The sequence below is a fragment of the Solanum pennellii genome, chromosome 2, assembly GCF_001406875.1.
Source record: "Solanum pennellii chromosome 2, SPENNV200".
NCBI classification, from domain to species: Eukaryota; Viridiplantae; Streptophyta; class Magnoliopsida; order Solanales; family Solanaceae; genus Solanum; species Solanum pennellii.
The window spans coordinates 47,089,478-47,108,568 of NC_028638.1; the positions used below are offsets into that span (position 1 = coordinate 47,089,478).

The 19,091-nt window shown below is 34.9% G+C and overlaps 3 protein-coding genes across 3 annotated transcripts in view; all 3 read left to right on the plus strand.

Moving 5' to 3' along the window:
- Window positions 1–6,140, plus strand: part of LOC107009085 — a 7,710-nt gene extending 1,570 nt beyond the window's left edge. The window contains exons 2-16 of the mRNA XM_015208354.2: window positions 834–932; window positions 1,032–1,139; window positions 1,375–1,410; window positions 1,709–1,825; window positions 1,977–2,060; window positions 2,164–2,282; window positions 2,913–3,014; window positions 3,589–3,705; window positions 3,795–3,860; window positions 4,111–4,177; window positions 4,896–4,949; window positions 5,134–5,223; window positions 5,401–5,427; window positions 5,548–5,574; window positions 5,705–6,140. Of these exons, the coding sequence (XP_015063840.1) occupies window positions 888–932; window positions 1,032–1,139; window positions 1,375–1,410; window positions 1,709–1,825; window positions 1,977–2,060; window positions 2,164–2,282; window positions 2,913–3,014; window positions 3,589–3,705; window positions 3,795–3,860; window positions 4,111–4,177; window positions 4,896–4,949; window positions 5,134–5,223; window positions 5,401–5,427; window positions 5,548–5,574; window positions 5,705–5,863 (1,218 nt within the window). The 5' untranslated portion in view covers window positions 834–887 and the 3' untranslated portion in view covers window positions 5,864–6,140. The remainder of the gene's footprint in view (window positions 1–833; window positions 933–1,031; window positions 1,140–1,374; window positions 1,411–1,708; window positions 1,826–1,976; window positions 2,061–2,163; window positions 2,283–2,912; window positions 3,015–3,588; window positions 3,706–3,794; window positions 3,861–4,110; window positions 4,178–4,895; window positions 4,950–5,133; window positions 5,224–5,400; window positions 5,428–5,547; window positions 5,575–5,704) is intronic.
- Window positions 6,141–6,992: 852 nt separating this feature from the next.
- Window positions 6,993–10,049, plus strand: LOC107008933 (p21-activated protein kinase-interacting protein 1-like). Its single transcript, XM_015208151.2, has 3 exons — window positions 6,993–7,686; window positions 8,930–9,227; window positions 9,817–10,049. The coding sequence occupies exons 1-3, from the start codon at window positions 7,042–7,044 to the stop codon at window positions 9,885–9,887; spliced, it is 1,014 nt and encodes a 337-aa protein (XP_015063637.1). The 5' UTR covers window positions 6,993–7,041; the 3' UTR covers window positions 9,888–10,049.
- A 1,655-nt stretch (window positions 10,050–11,704) lies between these two features.
- On the plus strand, window positions 11,705–18,106 carry LOC107009048 (secretory carrier-associated membrane protein 2-like). The gene is made up of 13 exons (XM_015208305.2): window positions 11,705–11,995; window positions 13,212–13,277; window positions 13,652–13,762; window positions 13,865–13,927; window positions 14,785–14,818; window positions 15,244–15,366; window positions 16,211–16,273; window positions 16,361–16,454; window positions 16,709–16,754; window positions 17,013–17,080; window positions 17,330–17,378; window positions 17,571–17,636; window positions 17,733–18,106. Exons 1-13 carry the CDS (start codon window positions 11,936–11,938, stop codon window positions 17,817–17,819), a joined length of 930 nt encoding a protein of 309 aa, XP_015063791.1. The 5' UTR covers window positions 11,705–11,935; the 3' UTR covers window positions 17,820–18,106.
- The last annotated feature ends 985 nt before the right edge of the window (window positions 18,107–19,091 follow it).

Consider the following 19,091-nt stretch of genomic DNA (forward strand, 5'->3'; position numbering starts at 1 on the left):
GGGGGGGGGGGGTGGAAAGAGGCAAAGAATGAGTTGTCTTGGAATAGCTTGCTGAACTTGCAACTGCTTTCCTTTTGTTGATAAGGGCGTGGTCTACAATTAATTCGCTCACACCTCAGCCATAACACTTGCTATCTTTCACTAGGTAAATTTTTCTGCCAATGCTTTTCCGATGGAAAGAGCACTCTCCCATAGTATTAGTCCATTTCATTCACCTAACTACTAGTCCCAGAGTTTTCACACACTTCATTACCTCTAGGGCACATCCAGTCTACCAGTTGCAACCCTGAATTCAAAATGACCTGTCAGTTCTATAATCGTCTCCCAATGTTTTCACACGCTTGATTACCTCCAGGGCACATCTAGTCAACCACTAGTGACCACAAATGCAAAATGACCTCTCATTTACAAGCAGATATTGTGGCCTGACTGTGTAGTTGTGTAGGTAACTCATAATTTTGTGACCTAATCAGATTATAGAATATTGGTCGCTAGATCCTTTTTGGGTTTTGTCCGTAAATGGTGTCAAAAGAAATTGTTTATTGGTATTCATGTGTGTTAATAACCTGTTAAATCGGCTGAGTGAGAGTTACTAGGCAATCTTATGTACATTTAAGTTTCATTCCATTTTGGTCAAACTGATAGCTAGCACAACATTCTTTTCCTTGTATGCGTTGTTTGCTAGATACGGAATTCCGTTGGAGATTTTATATTAGAAATAATGTTCATCAGTTAATGAATTGCAGAAAGAGATAAATGTGTAACGCCTTTAAAATCTATTTTGCTAGATTCTTTGTTAAGACTAGTTGTTGATATGTGTGTATTTGTTGCAGTGTTCGATGAGAACTTTTTCTCTTTCATATTCGCCTGCAACAGGCAATTAAATTATGGCGGTGTTTCTGCTGAAGAAAAGGAGTGTTCTCCTTGACGGGGTATGTAAATGCTATCTGGATAGGAATTACTTATGACCTGATTATCTAGCTAACAATCCATAGATTTATTAAACATTAACTTGTGAAATTGAATTGCAGGGAACATGTGGAGTAAAGATGAGACAGCTACCATTTATGTGGATCATCTGTATAGTTATGTTGTTTATTGTATATAGGACCACCAATTATCAGTATCAACAGACAGAGGTATGATTGCATTGTACTGCCATTGATTTGCTAACATTTGCTACTTCTAATTTTGACATTTAGAGGGTCGCATGTGGAAGTATAAGAGAGAACTTTCCCTTTATCAAACCGAGAGAGGCCAGATGATACACATTTGGTGGCATACAAGTTTATATGACCTTCTAATTGTGCTTTACTTGATTACCCTAATACAATGTTGCTAAAAACATTTTCCTTTCCCTGTTTACCTTTTCAGATGGAGTCAAGGTTGGATCCGTTTTATTCTTCAAAGGTAGTTATGTTCCTTCTTTTCTTTCTCAAATTAGTTCTAGATTTTGTACCTTGTACAGCACAAGGTAGTACCAACAGGATTTATTTTTTGAAATACAAGAAGTTCTATAATTCATCATTAATATTTCTTGTAATCTAAAGAAGGTGTGCACAACATAAGTAAGCAATGGAATACTATAAGTGGTGGAGTGGCCTCCGCTTAAATTCAGCACCTAAAAGAATTTATTTTTTTGGGTGAACTAATTTACCCCTAAAAAAATCCTTATACAAATGGTGATGCTTTTTATTCTTTCAACCAGGACTCTAGTATGGATATGAGAAGCTTGCACAGTTTACCGCGTGGTATTATCCAAGCAAGATCAGATCTGGAGTTAAAGCCTCTGTGGTCAACAACTAGTTCAAAGTCAAAGGCAAAGGTCTTACTCTCTATACTCCTGAACTTTGAAAAAATAGAGCAACCTCCTTAGGATACTTATATCTTATTTATTACCACACTTTTTCCCTCTCTGGGCTGTCTGTCACTCTGTCATGCATCTAATTTGTGGCAATGTTGTGTCTCCATTTCAGGCTAGCAATTCTAGCTCTCATAATTTATTGGCAGTTCCAGTTGGCATCAAACAGAAGAGCAATGTTGATGCTCTCGTCCAAAAGGTATAACATCTAATTTATGCTTGTTATGGAGAGCACTTATGTTGTGGTACTTTCTGATTTTACTATCTTATATATACCTGTGACCTAATCTTGTGATATTCAGTTTCTTTCAGCAAATTTTACTGTCATTCTATTCCACTATGATGGTAATGTTGATGGGTGGGAAGACCTCCAATGGAGTAAAGATGCCATTCACATTGTTGCTCACAATCAGACAAAATGGTAAGATACACACTCCATAGGGAATTAAATTGACACGGGCAGATTTAAGGGCAATAAAGGGAACACCTCTTAGCCACCTTGACTAGCAATATTTTCTGTGATTTAGAAGTGCTGTTCAACTGATCTGCAGTGTGATTTTAGTGAAAACAGAGTAATCCTTAGGCCACAAGTTGCTTGAGATCAATCTGTACTTCTCATTAATTGTGAAAGTTTATATCTACTGATCCAATACAAAGTTGCTGGAAATTAGTCTGTTTCATAATAACCATCCAGGATACCCTGCAATCCTTCGATGAACAAATGATGACATCTTGTTTTTCATGAATCTTTTAACTTAATATACTCCCAATGTACCCTAAGTTGGTCTCATCTTTTGGCTGGATGGAAGTGTTACCCTGCAACCTTTGCTGAACAAATGTTGCTATGTTGTTCTTCATGACTTTTTGACTGAATGAACTCCTAATATATCCTAAATTGGTGTCATCTTTTGGCTGTATGCAAAGTGTTATTTAATTTCTTTAGGGTCCTAGTATTCTTCTTATGCAAAGTTTTCTTCCTTGTGGATGCATCTAGCTTGTATGGTTTATGCTAAATGATATCTCACCATTGTTGTAAATTTATCTGATGCAGGTGGTTTGCGAAGAGATTTTTACATCCTGCAGTTGTTTCAATTTATGATTACATTTTCCTTTGGGATGAAGATTTGGGTGTGGAGAATTTCCATCCTGGAAGGTAAGATGATTGCACGAGGTTGAAGTTGGCTTTCTGTTTATCTTATATTTTTAATCCACCAATAGATACATTAGATACAATTCGTTCACTCCTGGTGAGTATTGTGAATATATTTTCTATTAACTCGTTTTGTGGAAATAAAACAGATCTAATCATTTGATATCTCCTGGTGGATTATTGTGAACAATGATCCTATAGATTCCTTTCTTAGAAATAGGCAGATGTTATCATTTTAAATATAAATCAGTATGAGTTTGTTTCTATGATCCTGGATATTTTTCCTCTCCTATTATTTCTCAAGCATTTGGTGTCAAAAGTCATGACAAGTTTATTTGGGCATTCCGAGCTTTTGAGGAGATAAACAGTAGTTGCTTCATTTAGTATCCACAGTTTATTGTATTTACATTATCATGTCAATGGATGATTTCTATTGCGTAATCTGTTAATCAGGCTTCCTTTTTTATGGGGCTTCTTGCTCTAGAAGGATGGTTGTTAGTTATCATGAAAGCAACAAGTCTTACATGCCTCTTTGCTAATTATAATTTTCTTTCAATTGCATCCTTTTGTTATTTAGGTACCTTGAAATAGTAAAATCTGAAGGATTGGAAATTTCTCAGCCAGCTTTAGACCCGAATTCAACTGGTATCCATCATAGAATCACAATACGAAGCAGAACAAATAGGTTCCACAGGTAAGTCCGCCAGGCTATCCAACCACCCAAATTCAACCTTTTATTGCACCTCCTTTGGATGAATACTGATTCACAATTCCTTTTTGCAGAAGGGTCTACGATATTAGAGGTAGTACGAAGTGTTCAGACGAAAGCGAAGGTCCCCCATGCACCGGGTAAGTGTAACACAATTACTGGATCAGACTGTTATGAGACTTTGGGCATTGGTTGGTCAGGATAAGCTTTTGCATCAATTCCGGATGTTCAAGTTGACCCTGTTATATACTCTCTTCCTACAATTTTGTTCTACAAAAAAAAAAGATTTTGAGAATATTTAACTTCTCGAGTGTCTTGAGGTAGATGCAAGTTCTTCCGGATTTTCTTTACCATGCATTATCAGAATGGTTGATTCACTCTCCTTTACAGATTTGTGGAGGGAATGGCTCCGGTCTTTTCCAGATCTGCATGGCTTTGTGCCTGGCATCTTATACAGGTAGAACTTGGTTTCTCTCTTAGCTGAGATAGGACATTTTCAAGCCTTTATTAAGAACCCTATGCATACACTTAAATCAGGAATATAAATGTAAGTGAATGTTACCTTTCTCAAAAAAAAAAAAAAGAATATCAATGTAACTTTACCAATGCTCAAAAAAAAAAAAGAAAAAGAATATAAATGTAAGTTTTGAGGAGGATGTTGGATTTTGATATTTTGATTTTCGATTTGAAAGAGGCAGGTAATAGTATCCTAGAAGTGTGTTTTGATTGAGTGCTAGTGTTTTTGTCACTTTGTTTAGTTGATCATCCCAATGAGTGGTTCGTTTTGAAGAATTCTGGCAGCTTAAAATTAAGAATTCTACTGTGTGTGCCTGTGCTCTAAAGTTACATTCTTCTTAGTGGAGTGGGGAGCAGTGTTCTCTAAGAGATGATGACTGTCTGGTTTGTGTCAGAACTTAAACAGTACCGTATAAATTGTTGCATTTGCTCATCTTCTAATCATGTTTGTTTTCATTTTGGATTGAAATGCTCGTATACTGTTACTGTGCTCTAAGTTAAATTAGCAAAGCTCAGCGATGTTCTTGAATTAATTTTCCACATGCACTTTTGACATGCCGTGTGGACGCACTATCCACTTTCATTTTCCACTCTCGTACTGATTCATCATCCTGTTTACATGAGCTGCTAATGGTTGCTCTTTGCCTCTTTCCTGTCAGAATGATCTTGTTCATGGATGGGGAATGGACATGAAACTTGGTTATTGTGCACAGGTGAACTTTCTTTTCAACTTGTTAATTTACAAGATGAACCTCTCATCCCTTCCTGTGTATGTTTTTATGCCCTCTGTCTGCGGAGTGTAATCTAAATTTTAAATTGCTATACATTTCTCTTTACTCTTTAAAACTTTATGTTCTGATACAGCCCTAAACCTACGTGAATTTTATATTATCGTAGGGAGATCGATCCAAAAAGGTGGGAGTAGTTGATAATGAATATGTAGTGCACCAGAGCATCCAAACTTTGGGCGGACAATCTCTGAAAAAGGTAACTCTCTATATCACTTATCAAAGACTTCTGATTTGTTTTTGCAACTATCCTCATTAATCATCCCGAATATGTTAGATAAGGTGTTCCTTAAGTCTACAGATAGAGGCTATATTATAATAATTGTGCTGTTTGCTTCTTTATACCTCCATTCACCATGCTTTTTTCTATGTGCAGGATTCAAATTCTGAAGAGTCTGTGAAGGTATACATCCAATTCTACTTTGTACTTCGACAGTTTAATTTTCCCAACATCTAACTTCTTCTGCTGATGTTCTAACTGATTCCTGTCCTTGATTTTCATTTTCTTTTCCTTCACCTACAGAGGCACGTTGTTGATGTGCGATCTGAGGTGAGTGTCTGCTTATACGACAACATATTTATTTCATATAACTTTCTTCTTTCATTGCATTGTTCATGTTGTGTGCATTACTATTGTCTATCTGCCCCTTGTTTTCAAAAACTGCCTTCCCATTTTACAGATTCGGAGACAATCAACTTATGAGCTGCAAATATTCAAGGATCGATGGGAACGAGCTGTGAAGCAGGACAAGAACTGGGCAGATCCGTTTAAAGCTAGCCAGAGACGTAGGCAGCTGTATAAACAAAGGCGAAAATCAAAGGTGAAGAAGCTGAGATAAGGTTCATAGCAATGGGATAAAACAAAAGGTTCATAGGTTGAGCCTTGTAATTTCTTCTTTCTTTTTAGGCCCCATGAAACTATAGTTCATTACATATATAGGTTTAGTTTTCTCCTAATTTTTCTTCTTTTTAACTTTTATTTTTTTCACTTCTCTTTTATGTACATCATTTTTTCTTTTGTAACTAGCCTTCGGTTACCACACTGTTTCTTTTGATTTTAAGTTCCATTTTCTTCAATACATTGGAAAAGACCAAAAAATGAAATTTATTGTTGAGTTAATGTCTCTATATATTGAAGGATTGAAGATTGGAATCTAAATACCCAGTTGAATTGAATTTTTTGATAAATAATGTTTAAATTACAGGTACCCGATTTTCGTTATGTTAAACAAACTCGTACAACCTCTCTCACTCGCTTCTCTCCTCCTTCGCTAACTCACCTTTCTCCCTCTCTTGCCCTCTCCAATGAATCGCGTGGTATATAAATTAGTTTATATAGTTCAAGCCTAGATTGAGAAATTGAAAATTGAAAACCTTTAATTGATCTACCACAACAATACCGCAAGTGAAGCTTGTGGCTGGAAATTTCACGGACTGGTGGCGCGATACAATTTGATATATCATATATATTTAGTATATATATACAAGATACATGTATCGATTCAAAGATGAACTAAATACATTGCAGATACACTATCCAAGTTTGTCTTCCGATACATTGTATCCAATATTGAATACACTAGATACTTGATATTGGATACATTATATGAAATTGGTATTAGATACACCAGATGAAACTGTCGACAAATACATATACACTTATAGAAATTGATACAAGCTTGTATATATACACAGATACATTGTGAGACAAAGATACGTGGAATGAAAAGGAACGAGAGAAGGAAGATGCAATCGAAATGGAAGAAAGGTGAGCCACGGAAAGAGATAGTATATTCCAAATACATGCAAATCACTCGTTCATATATAACGTATTCACACCAAAACTCGCATAAATATGTAATTTTCGAAACTAAATAAGCCCACCCAAATCGACCCAATTAAAATCCAAGAAAATAACCCGGCCCACTATCTTCTTCGTCCACATTACCTTAATTCTCTTCCTAGGGTTTAACATAAACCCCCTTTTTTTTCCTCTCTCTCATCGCTGCGTAAAGCTATGAGTTTAATTGCAGGTTCATACGAGAGATTCATTTGGGGATTCAAGTTGAGATCCCTCAAAAACGATCAAAATTACGAACTAACCCCTCTATTCTCCTTCCCTTCACATCTCTCACCAATTAAATGCACTGCCGTCGCCGGTTCTGCCGCTGTATCCGGCGGCGCCGATGACACTATCAAAATCTATGACCTTTCTACTTGCTCAGAAATTGGGTCATTACACCACTCTGCCACCGTTACTTCACTTGCCTTTTTTACCCCTTCTTCATTCTCCTTCCCTCGTAACCTTATTGCCGCGTCTGAAGATGGTTCGGTTTCCATATATGATGCTGATCCTTTTGTTCATCTTAAGACGGTGAAAGTGCATCGGAAGGCAGTGAATTCTATATGTATTCATCCGTCGGGGAGGTTGGCATTGACTGTTGGAAGAGATGAATGTATGGCTATGGTTAATTTGGTTAGAGGAAGGAGAAGTTTTTATTGTAGGTTGGGAAAAGAAGCTTCTTTAGTTAATTTTAGTGATGGTGGTGAAAAGTTTTTTATGGTTATGGATGATAAGATTTCTGTACATGAATCTGAAGATGCCAAAGCTATTCTAGAGCTTGACAGTAAGAAGAGGGTGCTTTGTGCCACTTCTGGGATGGTGAGCTTTCTGGACTATTACTAGATTGAACTCTCCTCAATTTTTGTACTGACATATTTTGATCACCAACTTACTGTATTGATTATCACTTTCTAGACCATTGCAAAAAAAATCACTATTTATCCATTATGAACTGTGCTTTTGTATTCACCTCTTGTGGTTGTGTGCCTCGTTACTTTGTGGAGATCCTTAGACCATTATACTTTCTTAAGAGTGTTTATGAGTAGAATACCCATCTGTTACTCTGTCACTGAGTTGTAGAATGGCCATCTGTTACTCTGTCACTGGATTGTATAATTAGCCATCTGTTCCTCTGTCACTGGATTTTGGTGGCAAATTATTTGATTTTTCCGTCTGTAATGGGATCAGTTGGTGGGGGATATACACTTTTATTTCTTCTTAACCCAAATAGACAGTAGAGAAGCTTATATAGCTAATCAAAGTCCTCAACTGAAGTTTTCAGAATGCAGTTTGCCTATATCTGTTTCTAGCAAGTCCCATCTCTTGGCTTTCTCGTTTGCACAGTGATAAAACATACTTTCAACCTGTTCATTAAGTGCATATATGGGTTAATTGAGATAGTGTGGACTATACTGGAATCTGAAACATGAGAATGTTGATGGTGTACTGTCAAAAAACATAAATCAGATATCATGACCAAAAAGAATATGATGGAGTCGGGAAGCTACCTAGTTAGATTGTTCCTTAGGTATCATAGAAAGTGTGTTATTGGTGGTTAATATTTGCTACACGTAAAAGGCTCCAGTTTTCTTAGATATCTTAATTTCATATATTCTTTAACGTATTTCTGAAAATGAGTCTCTTATGTGCTTTCGCTTTCTTGTTTAATTTTCAATCCTCATTTTTTTTGTATAATGGTATTGTTTGGGTCGGCTTGCGAGCACCTTGATTAATCCACATTTTACCTTCTATTTTCCACCAGTGCAGGTGTTAGTTAATTCTATCCAATAAAATCACCTAGCATTTTTTTTTGTATATTCCAGATTCATTAACACCAAAAACCACACCTTGGGTGCTTTCTGTCCCATCCTTTTCCCTGCATGTTGTACATTCTTTTACTTGTCTATCATCTTGCACTTGGTGTCCTACCACCCCACTTTCAAAGCACGATGAAAATAATCAGGATTATATAGATCATGGAATGTTTAGTTGTAGGCTCCAGTTCTTTTTTCCCTTCCAATTCTTTAATTTACTTCTTGAAGCTGAAAGTAATATTTTACAGCATGGTATTTTGTTCACTGGGGGAGAGGACCGGAGTATTAAAGCTTGGGACATTACTAGTGGAAAACTTGCATATAGCATTGAAAATGCACATTCTACCCGTGTGAAAGGCATTGTTGTGCTACACAAAAACAGTGATGGTGATGCTGAAGATCATCAACACATAGTAGCATCAGCATCATCAGATGGGGTCATACGTGTTTGGGATGTTCGCATGACTAACAAAGATAAGCCAAATCCACTGGCTGAGGTCAATACAAAATCCAGGCTGACTTGTCTGGCTGGATCATCCATCAAATGTGAGTCTTCCTTTGCTATTTGAATTTTCCCCTCTTAAAATGTTTGCCTAATTTTAAATGATTCAGATAGTCACTGCCTTGACTGGTAACTTTTTGATTGTTTTAATTTTGCCTATTCTGTTCTGTGGTGCTAAATCATTTCATTTAAGGTAAAATGAGAATATTAAAGCTAAAAATTGATAAATTTTAAAAAAGGGACATTCTTTTTGGGGTAAACTATAAAGAAGAGTCTCACATCAATTGACTGACACTGGAGGTGGAAATACAAAAAATTGCCAATCATTTCTCTTGGTTGATAAGTATAATAGAATCTACAATCTTTTCATTGGCATTCTTTTTCAAAATTAACTATCAGTGATCCATGTTGAAAGAAGAGGGGAATGCCTTTAAGTCGAATGCCAAAGATAGAGAACTATTTTGGGCCTTCTCTCGAGAAATAGTTTACAGGAGCTAACCAGCATCTTATCAATTTAGATTGGAAAAGAGTCACAATTGTAAACATAGGCATCTGACAGCTATAAATTCCATGGAATTTGCTACCTAAATGATGACACACTCGACTGATTTTGTTGTCATCGTCATCTTTCAGCTATGAAAAGACCACAGGTTGGAAATACTACTTCAAATGGACAACAGCTCGATGCAGGTGAAGAATCATAGTGCTGTAATCACATAGTGTATCTGCCATATTTTTCCTTTAGATTCCCCCCCTTTAAGTTGTTGGAATCATATCAATTTTGTTAGTTAAAAGAAGATCAGTCGAAATCTATTTTGTAACGCGTGTATTATTTAATTAATGAATAGAATATGAGCAGTTATTTATTTTGGTTCCCATATCTCCCTAGTTAAGGTCCCCTCCGTACACGGATGGGACTTCATTTTTTAGCATTTTGCTATGGATATGAATGTGCCTCTCTTGTGACTGACATTTTTGTATTTCATATACAACACTCTTCTGATTCTTTCCTTTTAGTTTTGTCTAGAAAATGTCACATCTTCAGATTCATAAATTTAGCTTTATAAGGAATGTAACTTTGAATCTTTTTTTGGCATTGGATGATGACACTTGTCACAAGGACTCAGTTATCCAAACAAACATGGGTGGACAGATACATTGGTATCTGTGTTGTGTTATCGGAGATAATAGCCTAAATTTGCGGGTAATTAATTGAGGTGTGCGCAAGATGATAAAATTTTTCTCATTTATTCAAACAAACATTGGTGGATAACGGAGATATATGTTGATATATTTGTTTGATAGGAGATATGCTTACTCGATATTATATAAAATTAATCAAGATGTGTGCAAAATATAGAAATATGATATGCACATAACACGAGTTGGGAAATTGTGGGTCTGTAATTAAAACACCATTGATCAAATCTCAATCGGTGATTTAGACCCCAAATTTTGATGTATTTTTTGTACTGATACTATTGATATGTTTATTAAACAGGGGTGTCTTCCGGGGTTCAAGTCTTCTTAAGTATGGAGTCGGATTGTTTTATCTTTTCAGATTTTTTGATGCAAATTCAAATATAGTCGACGAGGATGAGAAAAAAAAGAAGATGGATTTTTCTTTCTGTTCCTTTTTTTTTCGGATGTCAATGTCTGAAACTTCCTTTTGTTTTCTTTTTGTTTTTTTTTTGCTCTCTTTCTAGTCAAAAGATATTGGGAAATGGAAACATGAGAACAAAGACACATCAGTACCTTAAAAAAGAAATTTATTTTTATCCATTCTCCGTTCAATAATAATTGTCTAATATATTGTTCTAAAAATATTCAATTATATTTTTTCAATTTATTCAAGTATTAATTAAGTTTTATTTTATCGTGGACGAAACTAACATATGAAAATATATATGATTGATTTACTGTATTTTTCTTATATGGGTAATTTTCTTTTCTCTATATCTCAATTATCGGGAAATTTATAAAAGTAAGAAAATCCGTATATCTATTTCATTATACCTATACAATTGCTGTTCTTATTGATTAATAAGGAGTAAACACGTTGTCCAATAAAAGCAGGAATAAGTAGATCAAATTAAATTAAACAACACCTAAAAAATAATAATTTACCTCTATATTTACGATAAAGTTATTATATTAACAATATCGATCATCAAAATATAAAAAGATTTATATTAAAAATAATTAATTTTTTATTCTAAGCGTGATATAAATATAGAGAATTGTCGAAAATCAAATCCTCAATATGTATTAAGTAAGCTAATAATTATAAAATAACTTTTTTTGTCGTTTAATTGAATTTTAAAATTTATGTCAAAACAATTTGAAAAATATATTTAACGTAATTGGAAAGAATAATTTAGATCACTTTCTAATATATGTAATTTATTTTAAAGTAATTTGGTGCATAAATAGATTAAAACTTTTTTTTTTATATATATGTTTGGTACTAATTAATTAAAAATTAAAAACTGACCAAAACCACCCAATTTTATCTTTTCTTTGTTTTCTTCTTTTGTCTTTCTACCTCTCTAGAATTGTAGTGGAATTTTCTTTCTTCTTGTTTTTCTCATTCAAACTACAATAGTTTTCAAGACTCTGCCTTTTTCCCCTTCTCTGCTTAGCTTTTTCCACCTATTTTTTGCTATTCAGATCTCAATTTTTACACTTTGCTTTCCCTCTGTAAATTTCTTGTTTTGTGGCAAAATTCAGAAAGTAGTAAAGTTTTCTTGAAATGGCCGGCCGTTATGATCATAACCCTTTTGAAGAAGAAGAAGAAGTTAACCCTTTTGCTGTAAGTTCCTTCTTCTTCTTTTTTTCGTTTTTTTTGCGGTTTAATTCTGAAAGTTGCTATCTTTCCGTTCTGGGGTTTTCCTATTTTGATGCTGTGCAAGTGGAATGTTTGTTATTCTTACTTGATCAAGTTTTTAGTGATTCTACTGCTCTGTTTTTGTGTGTGTGTTTTTGGGCGTTAACTCGTGCTATGCGGTTTAATTATGAAGTTATGATCGTTTTGTTTTCTGGGTTTTTCTTTTGTTTATTGGTTTTGCAAATCAATATTTCAATTTCCTGTAATGGTTAATTGAAAAGGATATAGCTTTAATCTGACTTGAGTTGAATTTGAGGTTTTGGGTTTTATATATTTTGGAGTTGATCGTTTTTTATAGTGAAAGTGTAGTTGGAGCTTATTAATCCAAAAATAAATAAATTAAAAGTGTAGCTGGTGCGTCCTATTTCCCATGCTTTGTTGGATTGATTGATTTGGGACCATCTTAAGTAGTGTGATTGATTTTTCTGTAGGTTGACGTTTTCTATGGGAAATATTGAAATATATGATTATAGATTGTTATATGGAGTACTATGATTAGCGGAAGTTGTTTAGTTTTGGTATTCTGAGATATGGGGGAAATCTCTTTTCTTTCATTGAGTCCAGCTCTTTTATCTGTAATGTGGGTTTGATGGTGTCTGACCAGTTTAAGAGTTGGTGTCTAAAGGAAAATGGTTCCTCGTTTTCATTTCAAATGTGTTCCATTATGCAATTGGTAATAATGTTTCCCGTGGTGATGGATAAGGAAATCCAGGATCATATTTGGATCCGTTCCTTGGCTCCACTTCGTCAGATATGTGTAATCTAATATAAATGATTGGCATAAAGGTTGTTGTAGTAAAAGTGATGAGTTAATTTCTTTTGGCTTTAATATTTGCAATGCTGGAGGCATTTTGGAGAAACAATTAACATCATACATATTTGAATATTAGAACCTTGTAATCCTTGATGTGTTCCTAATATAGTATGTTCTGACTTATGTCCATTGTAATGTAAGTGTAGTGAATGATGTCACAGAGTCATGTTAGATCACTCATCACAGGATTTTAGATATTTTTCCACTGATCTCCTCCTGTGCATGAACAATAATTATGGCATCTATGGGTGCAAGTGTTGGATAAATGGATGATGTAGTTTTTTTTTCCGTATAACGGTCTCAAGTATCTTCTGAAATTTGCTGCAGGATGGCGGAGGCAGAGGGAAATCTTCAGGGCAATCAAAATTTAGTGGAGGTGCATTTTATACCACAGTAAGTTGGACATACTTTTCTCTGTCCTATTTGTGTATCTCAGTCTGCTTACGTCGGGATCGGGGTTTGGAAACCAGTTTTCCTTATTTTGGTAAGAGATCAATATTTCTACCTTTACAAACTGCTGCTTCATCTGAACTAAGCCTTTTCTTATGCTTAGTTGCTTTATCTTTGTAACCTCCCTCTTTTTTTTTTTTCTTTTTTGTGTGTGTATGTGTTGGGGGAATGGGGTTGGGGAGGTGAAGTAGAAAGGAAGAAAGCACGGGTAAATAGTTGGATTGGTTTCTTTTGTTGAGTGTTTGAAGTTGCTAGTATCTTTTGCCATTTCCTCTTGATGTATTATCTTAATATTTTCCCTTTTATCAACTTTTCAGTCCGGGAGTGTGCCTCCAGCAACAAACTCCAGACTTTCACCCCTTCCGCCAGAACCAGCTGATTTCTATGACCGCAATGCGTCAATTGATATTCCTCTTGACAGTGCTTCGGTAGTTGGAACTTTCTGAATCTCTGTGATGATTTGTCATCTTTATCTTATTTGACATTAGTAGCTATGATGGTTTCTTAATTTAAGTTTGTTTGAATTACAGGACCTGAAAAAGAAAGAAAAAGAATTACAGTCTAAGGAGAATGAATTGCGGCGGAGGGAACAGGTATGGGATGATGAAAATTTGACCAGTGTTTTATTAATAGTCACACCCTTTTTCTGGGTGATGAATGTTTATTGTATTTCCCCTATATGACGGCTATATTTGTTAGTTTCTGTCTGTAATTGAGCATTATGATCTTGTTTCCCTCTTCTTTTCTCCTTCCATCTAATGTATTTTCTGGATTTCCTTTTGGGGCGTTACTCTGGTTTATTCTCTCTTTTAGAATGTGCTTACTTCTTCTACCACTGATGAACATGGATGAATTGCAAACGAACTTGTTCTGTAATATATTCTTGAAAATAGATGGGAGCTTCCCTAGAGCATATGCCATAGGAATTGTGCGTTTACTGTTTGTGATATAGTTATACTTGCAGCCAAGGGGCTTCCTTTTGTCGTCCTCTCATTGCAGTGATGTGATGGAGAGACTGGATGAACCCTTTGTTCTGATATCTGAAGATAAGTGTGGGAGATTCTTCCACCCACTTAACGAAAATTTACACGAGGGGGATAGGAGGTCTTTAGAGAACTTTCTATTACCCTGCTTACCAAATATTGTTCCTATTCTCTGAGGGCCTGTATAATCAAACAAGAACTCATTCAGGCGTCTACTTGTTTTGAGCCAGAAGTTGTGGAATAATTCGCCTGTGAAAAGTTCACAGCTGTCTACTTTCTTTAATTTTGAATGAATTGGCATCTATTATGTCGCTTTATGCCTACGGCTCTTCTTTCCTCCTATTCTCATTACGTGTTACTAATCTATTTGAGATGAAAATATCATTTCCCTTTATTTGCACCTCAGCTCTTTGTTGCTGGTGAATCAAAGTCATTTTTTCACTTATCTGTTTCTCTTTGTTTTGCAGGATCTAAAAAGGAGAGAAGATGCTGCTGCACGAGGTGCTTTTTTTGCTTTTGCTTCAATTCTTTTTTTGGCGTTCATCCCTCTGCTCCTTCTGTTTTATCTTCAATGAATATTCAATCTTGCAATATTCTTAGACATTTAAACTACTAATATGAAGTGAGAAAACCATATATAGTTTCTCATTACATGCGAAGGAAGAAAGATAATGGTACCTTCTTCTGCTATGTTCCAAATTGAGCCTTCTGATTTTTATCTAGGGCGGTTTAATTTTTTTCATCTTCTCATACTGGTCACCATTCTTTCCACATTTGAAGTAGAATTTTGATGTTCAAATATAACTTTCAATTCTCTGATTTGCCTGAGTAACTCTCTAGTTTTGTAGAATAATGTATTTCAGATGGAACTTCTGTCCTGTGATTTTTGTAGTATCTTACAAGTTCAGTTCATCTTTCAATTGCAGCCGGAATTGTTCTCGAGGAGAAAAATTGGCCTCCGTTCTTCCCAATTATCCATCATGATATTGCAAATGAAATACCAATTCATCTTCAAAAGCTACAATATGTTGCATTTACAACGTTCTTGGGTATGTTATCTCCTGCTTACCATGTCTTTGGTTATTCTATTTGGAACACCGTATATGGTGCATACTTTAGATGAGTTTGTGTTCTTATATGGTGTACCCTCCGTCCAAAAAATTGTGAGGTTTGGAGCGAATTCGTCACACATCTAATTTTAGAATCAACTCCTTGATTTGTTTAAATAAAATTTACACATTTAAAAACTACATTGAAATACTAAACACAACTTCTTGTAGTAGAAAATATTTAGAGAAGTTGGGATAGAATTGTCAGAAAAATAGTTGGACTCTAATAGTAATGTACCAAAAAAAATTCAGATCCTCATGTAATGCCTTTTTGGAGGCCTTCAAGGAATTAGGTACAATATTGCAGAAACTAAAAAGACTCTAGTTTAGTCCGCATAGAAAGAAAAACAGAGATTTGAATTTATAATCCTTCTCTTTTTCGTCTCCCATGTAACTTGGACTAAAAAATGTGTGCATACCAGTAAGAGTATAAGTTTCTGGTAGAGGTGGGGGAATTTTTTTTTGCGAAATTTTTAGTATTTTCGAATGATCTTCCTGTAAGTGCCACTATGTCTATTTCGGTAATTTACTGCACCAGCAGACAAGTGAAGGATCCATATGGTTTGGCTCACTTTCGATCGACATTGTAACTGAATCTTATGGTGAAAATTGCAACTCAAACAAGCTTTTGCTAGTGAATTGTTCTGGTTTTTTAATAAATTTTTTTTGCACGTTATAACTTGGTCTGCCTGGAATAATTTTTTGAGTATGATTTGTCATTTTGTACTGTATGTGAGTTTCTTGTTTTTCTCTTGCTAATGAGATATATGCTGATCGTGAGCAGGACTTATTGCATGCCTATTATGGAACATTGTAGCTACAACTACAGCATGGATTAAAGAAGGAGGTACATCGAATCGGCATGTCACCCTGCCTCTACATGCCATTACTTATCCGATGAAGTCAGAGTACTTACTTTAGTTTTTGTCTGTAGATGTGAAGATCTGGTTCCTTTCTATCATTTACTTCATATCAGGTGTTCCTGGAGCCTACTTCATGTGGTATCGTCCTCTGTATCGTGCGTTTAGGTAAACTTATCTGTCTTTTCAGAGAATTGAGCTGATTTACTTCAGAAATTATCAAACAGTTTTTAAATGCGAGAACTGATCTTTTTGTTGGTTGTTATTGCTGAAGTAATAAATTCGAAAATTTTGTCAATGTTGCAGAGAACTGATTCTTTTTTAAAATTTTGCATATGCCTCCCACGAGTTTATCCCCTTGTTTGTCTCATTTTTTTGCCTTGTTTTCCCCTTGCCATACTAATCGTGGTATTTGGTCACAGAACTGAGGGTGCCATGAAGTTTGCGTGGTTTTTCTTGTTTTACTTGGTAAGTTCCTTATGCAATTGTTTTTGTCTATGTTATATAGACTCTTTGTTATTTTGCCATATGCTCAACGTGAATGACATGGGAATGGGTACTTCATAAGGATCCTTTAAAATACTCTAGAAACTTTCAAAAAGGTTAAGATTACTCCCTACCGGGTACATACCTGTACCTGAGTCCATATTACAAAATACAAAGTCAAAGATATCTTGGATATCTGACTCAAATGTTCAACTGTCATAGATTTTTCTGTGTTTGCAGGTTCACATTGTATTTTGCGTCTTTGCTGCTGTTGCTCCTCCAGTAGTCTTCAGAGGAAAATCCCTTACGTAAGTTCCATATTGCATTTGACTTCTCAGAAAGAGTTGTAAAATTACATCAACACTGTCACCTTTTCCAAAAAAATAGAGACTCAAATAAATCCACTGTTTCTGGCATACTAGTTACATAGTTCCCTTCCAACCAAAACACTGAGTTCTGCTTTCGCCAAGCTTATTGCTTTTCAATTTCACATGGATTTCATCTATGAAGTAGCTAACCGTTAAAATGATCTGATGTTCTGTTATTTGTTGGAACAGAGGCATCCTGCCTGCGGTGGATCTCATCGGCAAAAATGTACTTGTTGGGGTGAGTTATGACTATGTTCATCACAATCCATAGTATCCCTGACGTACCTTTTGCGCCTTTTTGTTAAGATGGACTGACTTTTCATTAATTTGAAATGGAAGAACAGAACCCTACTCAAACTTCTTTCTAATGTAAGTTTTAACTCAAGCTAATAAAGGTTATAACATGAATCTGCTGTCCTTCCCTTATTAGATTTTCTACTTCATCGGTTTTGGGCTATTTTGTCTCGAGTCATTGCTGAGCATTTGGGTTATTCAGGTCAGACTCATTTTCTGTTTATCTGCTTCCCAAAATATGCTTCTCACTCGAGCCTCGAATGAAATCTCCTGGTTTATGTTTACTCTCATAATGCAGCAAGTGTACATGTATTTCCGAGGAAGTGGTAAAGCCGCGCAGATGAAGCAAGAAGCTGCTAGAGGTGCCCTTAGAGCAGCAATATAATTGAAAGAAATGTTCTTGGTAGAAGGCTGTTATGAAGGGTGTGGGGTAGTAGTTGGCTACCTCAGGCTGGGCTGATATTTCTTGTTTTCATATATGTTTTAGTTAGTTCAATTTGACATATATGCTGCTTGTTTACATATGCTTTTGGTGATTATTTTTATGAGATATGATGTATGTTTTATTTATGACTACTTAGACCAAAGTGCTGTTAGAAAAAAGATTTAGAATTCCTTTTGTTTAATTGGAGACACCATCTATATTATGTTTAAGTTGCTATATTTGTCATACTCATTTCTTGTAATATATTTCTTCTGAAATCAAACATTTTTCTCCAATAACATCTTGTAAATGAATTTTGATTTGAAAGAACCTACAGAGAATTGATTTAGTAAGTTGAATTATAATTTTTTTTCTCTCAGACTCGAAACTCATAAAGGACTTTTAAGGGAGACAATAGAGAGGCCTCGATACATCAGAGTGAATTAACTCAAATAGTACATATACAATAATGACACGCGGTATTAAAATATTATTTTAGAATATGTTAAATACATTCTTTCTCTTGAAAAAATGTATAATAATACATCTACTGAGTGATAAGAGGAAGACGCAATTGAATGAATTTATATACATGTTAAATCTTTTCAATTTTTTGTTTATTTATAGAAATTATCACTTCGGTGCTAATTTCGTAGATCTTTTTTTTTTTTCTTAATCAATCTATAGATATGATATAATATAAGGTTACAACTTCCAATTAATAAGAAATTGGTACCATATTAATGAAGTATTAATCTCATAATCATATCCCCTCCCCCTCTTCAAGTTCTTAGTCAATGTGATTAAATGTATCCAACTAATTGAGTACAAACAACATCTTTAATTCACCCAAATCTATCAATTTGTCCACAATTTAGAATTTCAAAGATTTATAAGTTCCCACACAGACATTCTCAAAAATGCATTAAACCACTATATCCTTCGAAATAGCTGCAGAGCCAGAAAATTTTAGCAAAAAAATTCAAAAAACGATTCAACAATACTAATAAGATCATCAAAAATAAATCAAAGTAACATCTCAATCCCAAACATGAATTTTTCATCATTAATTCTATTACTTATATCATAAAAATGTAGAACTTAGCTAACATGATATATTGTTCCACATGACAAAACAAATACAACCAAACAACACATATTAAAAGTAATATAAATATAATAAATAACTTACTTAGGTATATTTTTCTTTTTTTTTGGGGGGGGGGGGGGGTT

What these genes read in the sequence shown, in the direction of transcription:
- LOC107008933 (XM_015208151.2), top strand. Translation starts at nt 7,042, where the DNA reads ATGAGTTTAATTGCAGGTTCATACGAGAGATTCATTTGGGGATTCAAG. An exon ending in TTTGTGCCACTTCTGGGATG is followed by an intron (nt 7,687 to 8,929) that starts GTGAGCTTTCTG and finishes AATATTTTACAG; the next exon opens with CATGGTATTTTGTTCACTGG. An exon ending in GGCTGGATCATCCATCAAAT is followed by an intron (nt 9,228 to 9,816) that starts GTGAGTCTTCCT and finishes GTCATCTTTCAG; the next exon opens with CTATGAAAAGACCACAGGTT.
- LOC107009048 (XM_015208305.2), top strand. Translation starts at nt 11,936, where the DNA reads ATGGCCGGCCGTTATGATCATAACCCTTTTGAAGAAGAAGAAGAAGTT. An exon ending in GAGGTGCATTTTATACCACA is followed by an intron (nt 13,278 to 13,651) that starts GTAAGTTGGACA and finishes TCAACTTTTCAG; the next exon opens with TCCGGGAGTGTGCCTCCAGC. An exon ending in TGAGCATTTGGGTTATTCAG is followed by an intron (nt 17,637 to 17,732) that starts GTCAGACTCATT and finishes CTCATAATGCAG; the next exon opens with CAAGTGTACATGTATTTCCG.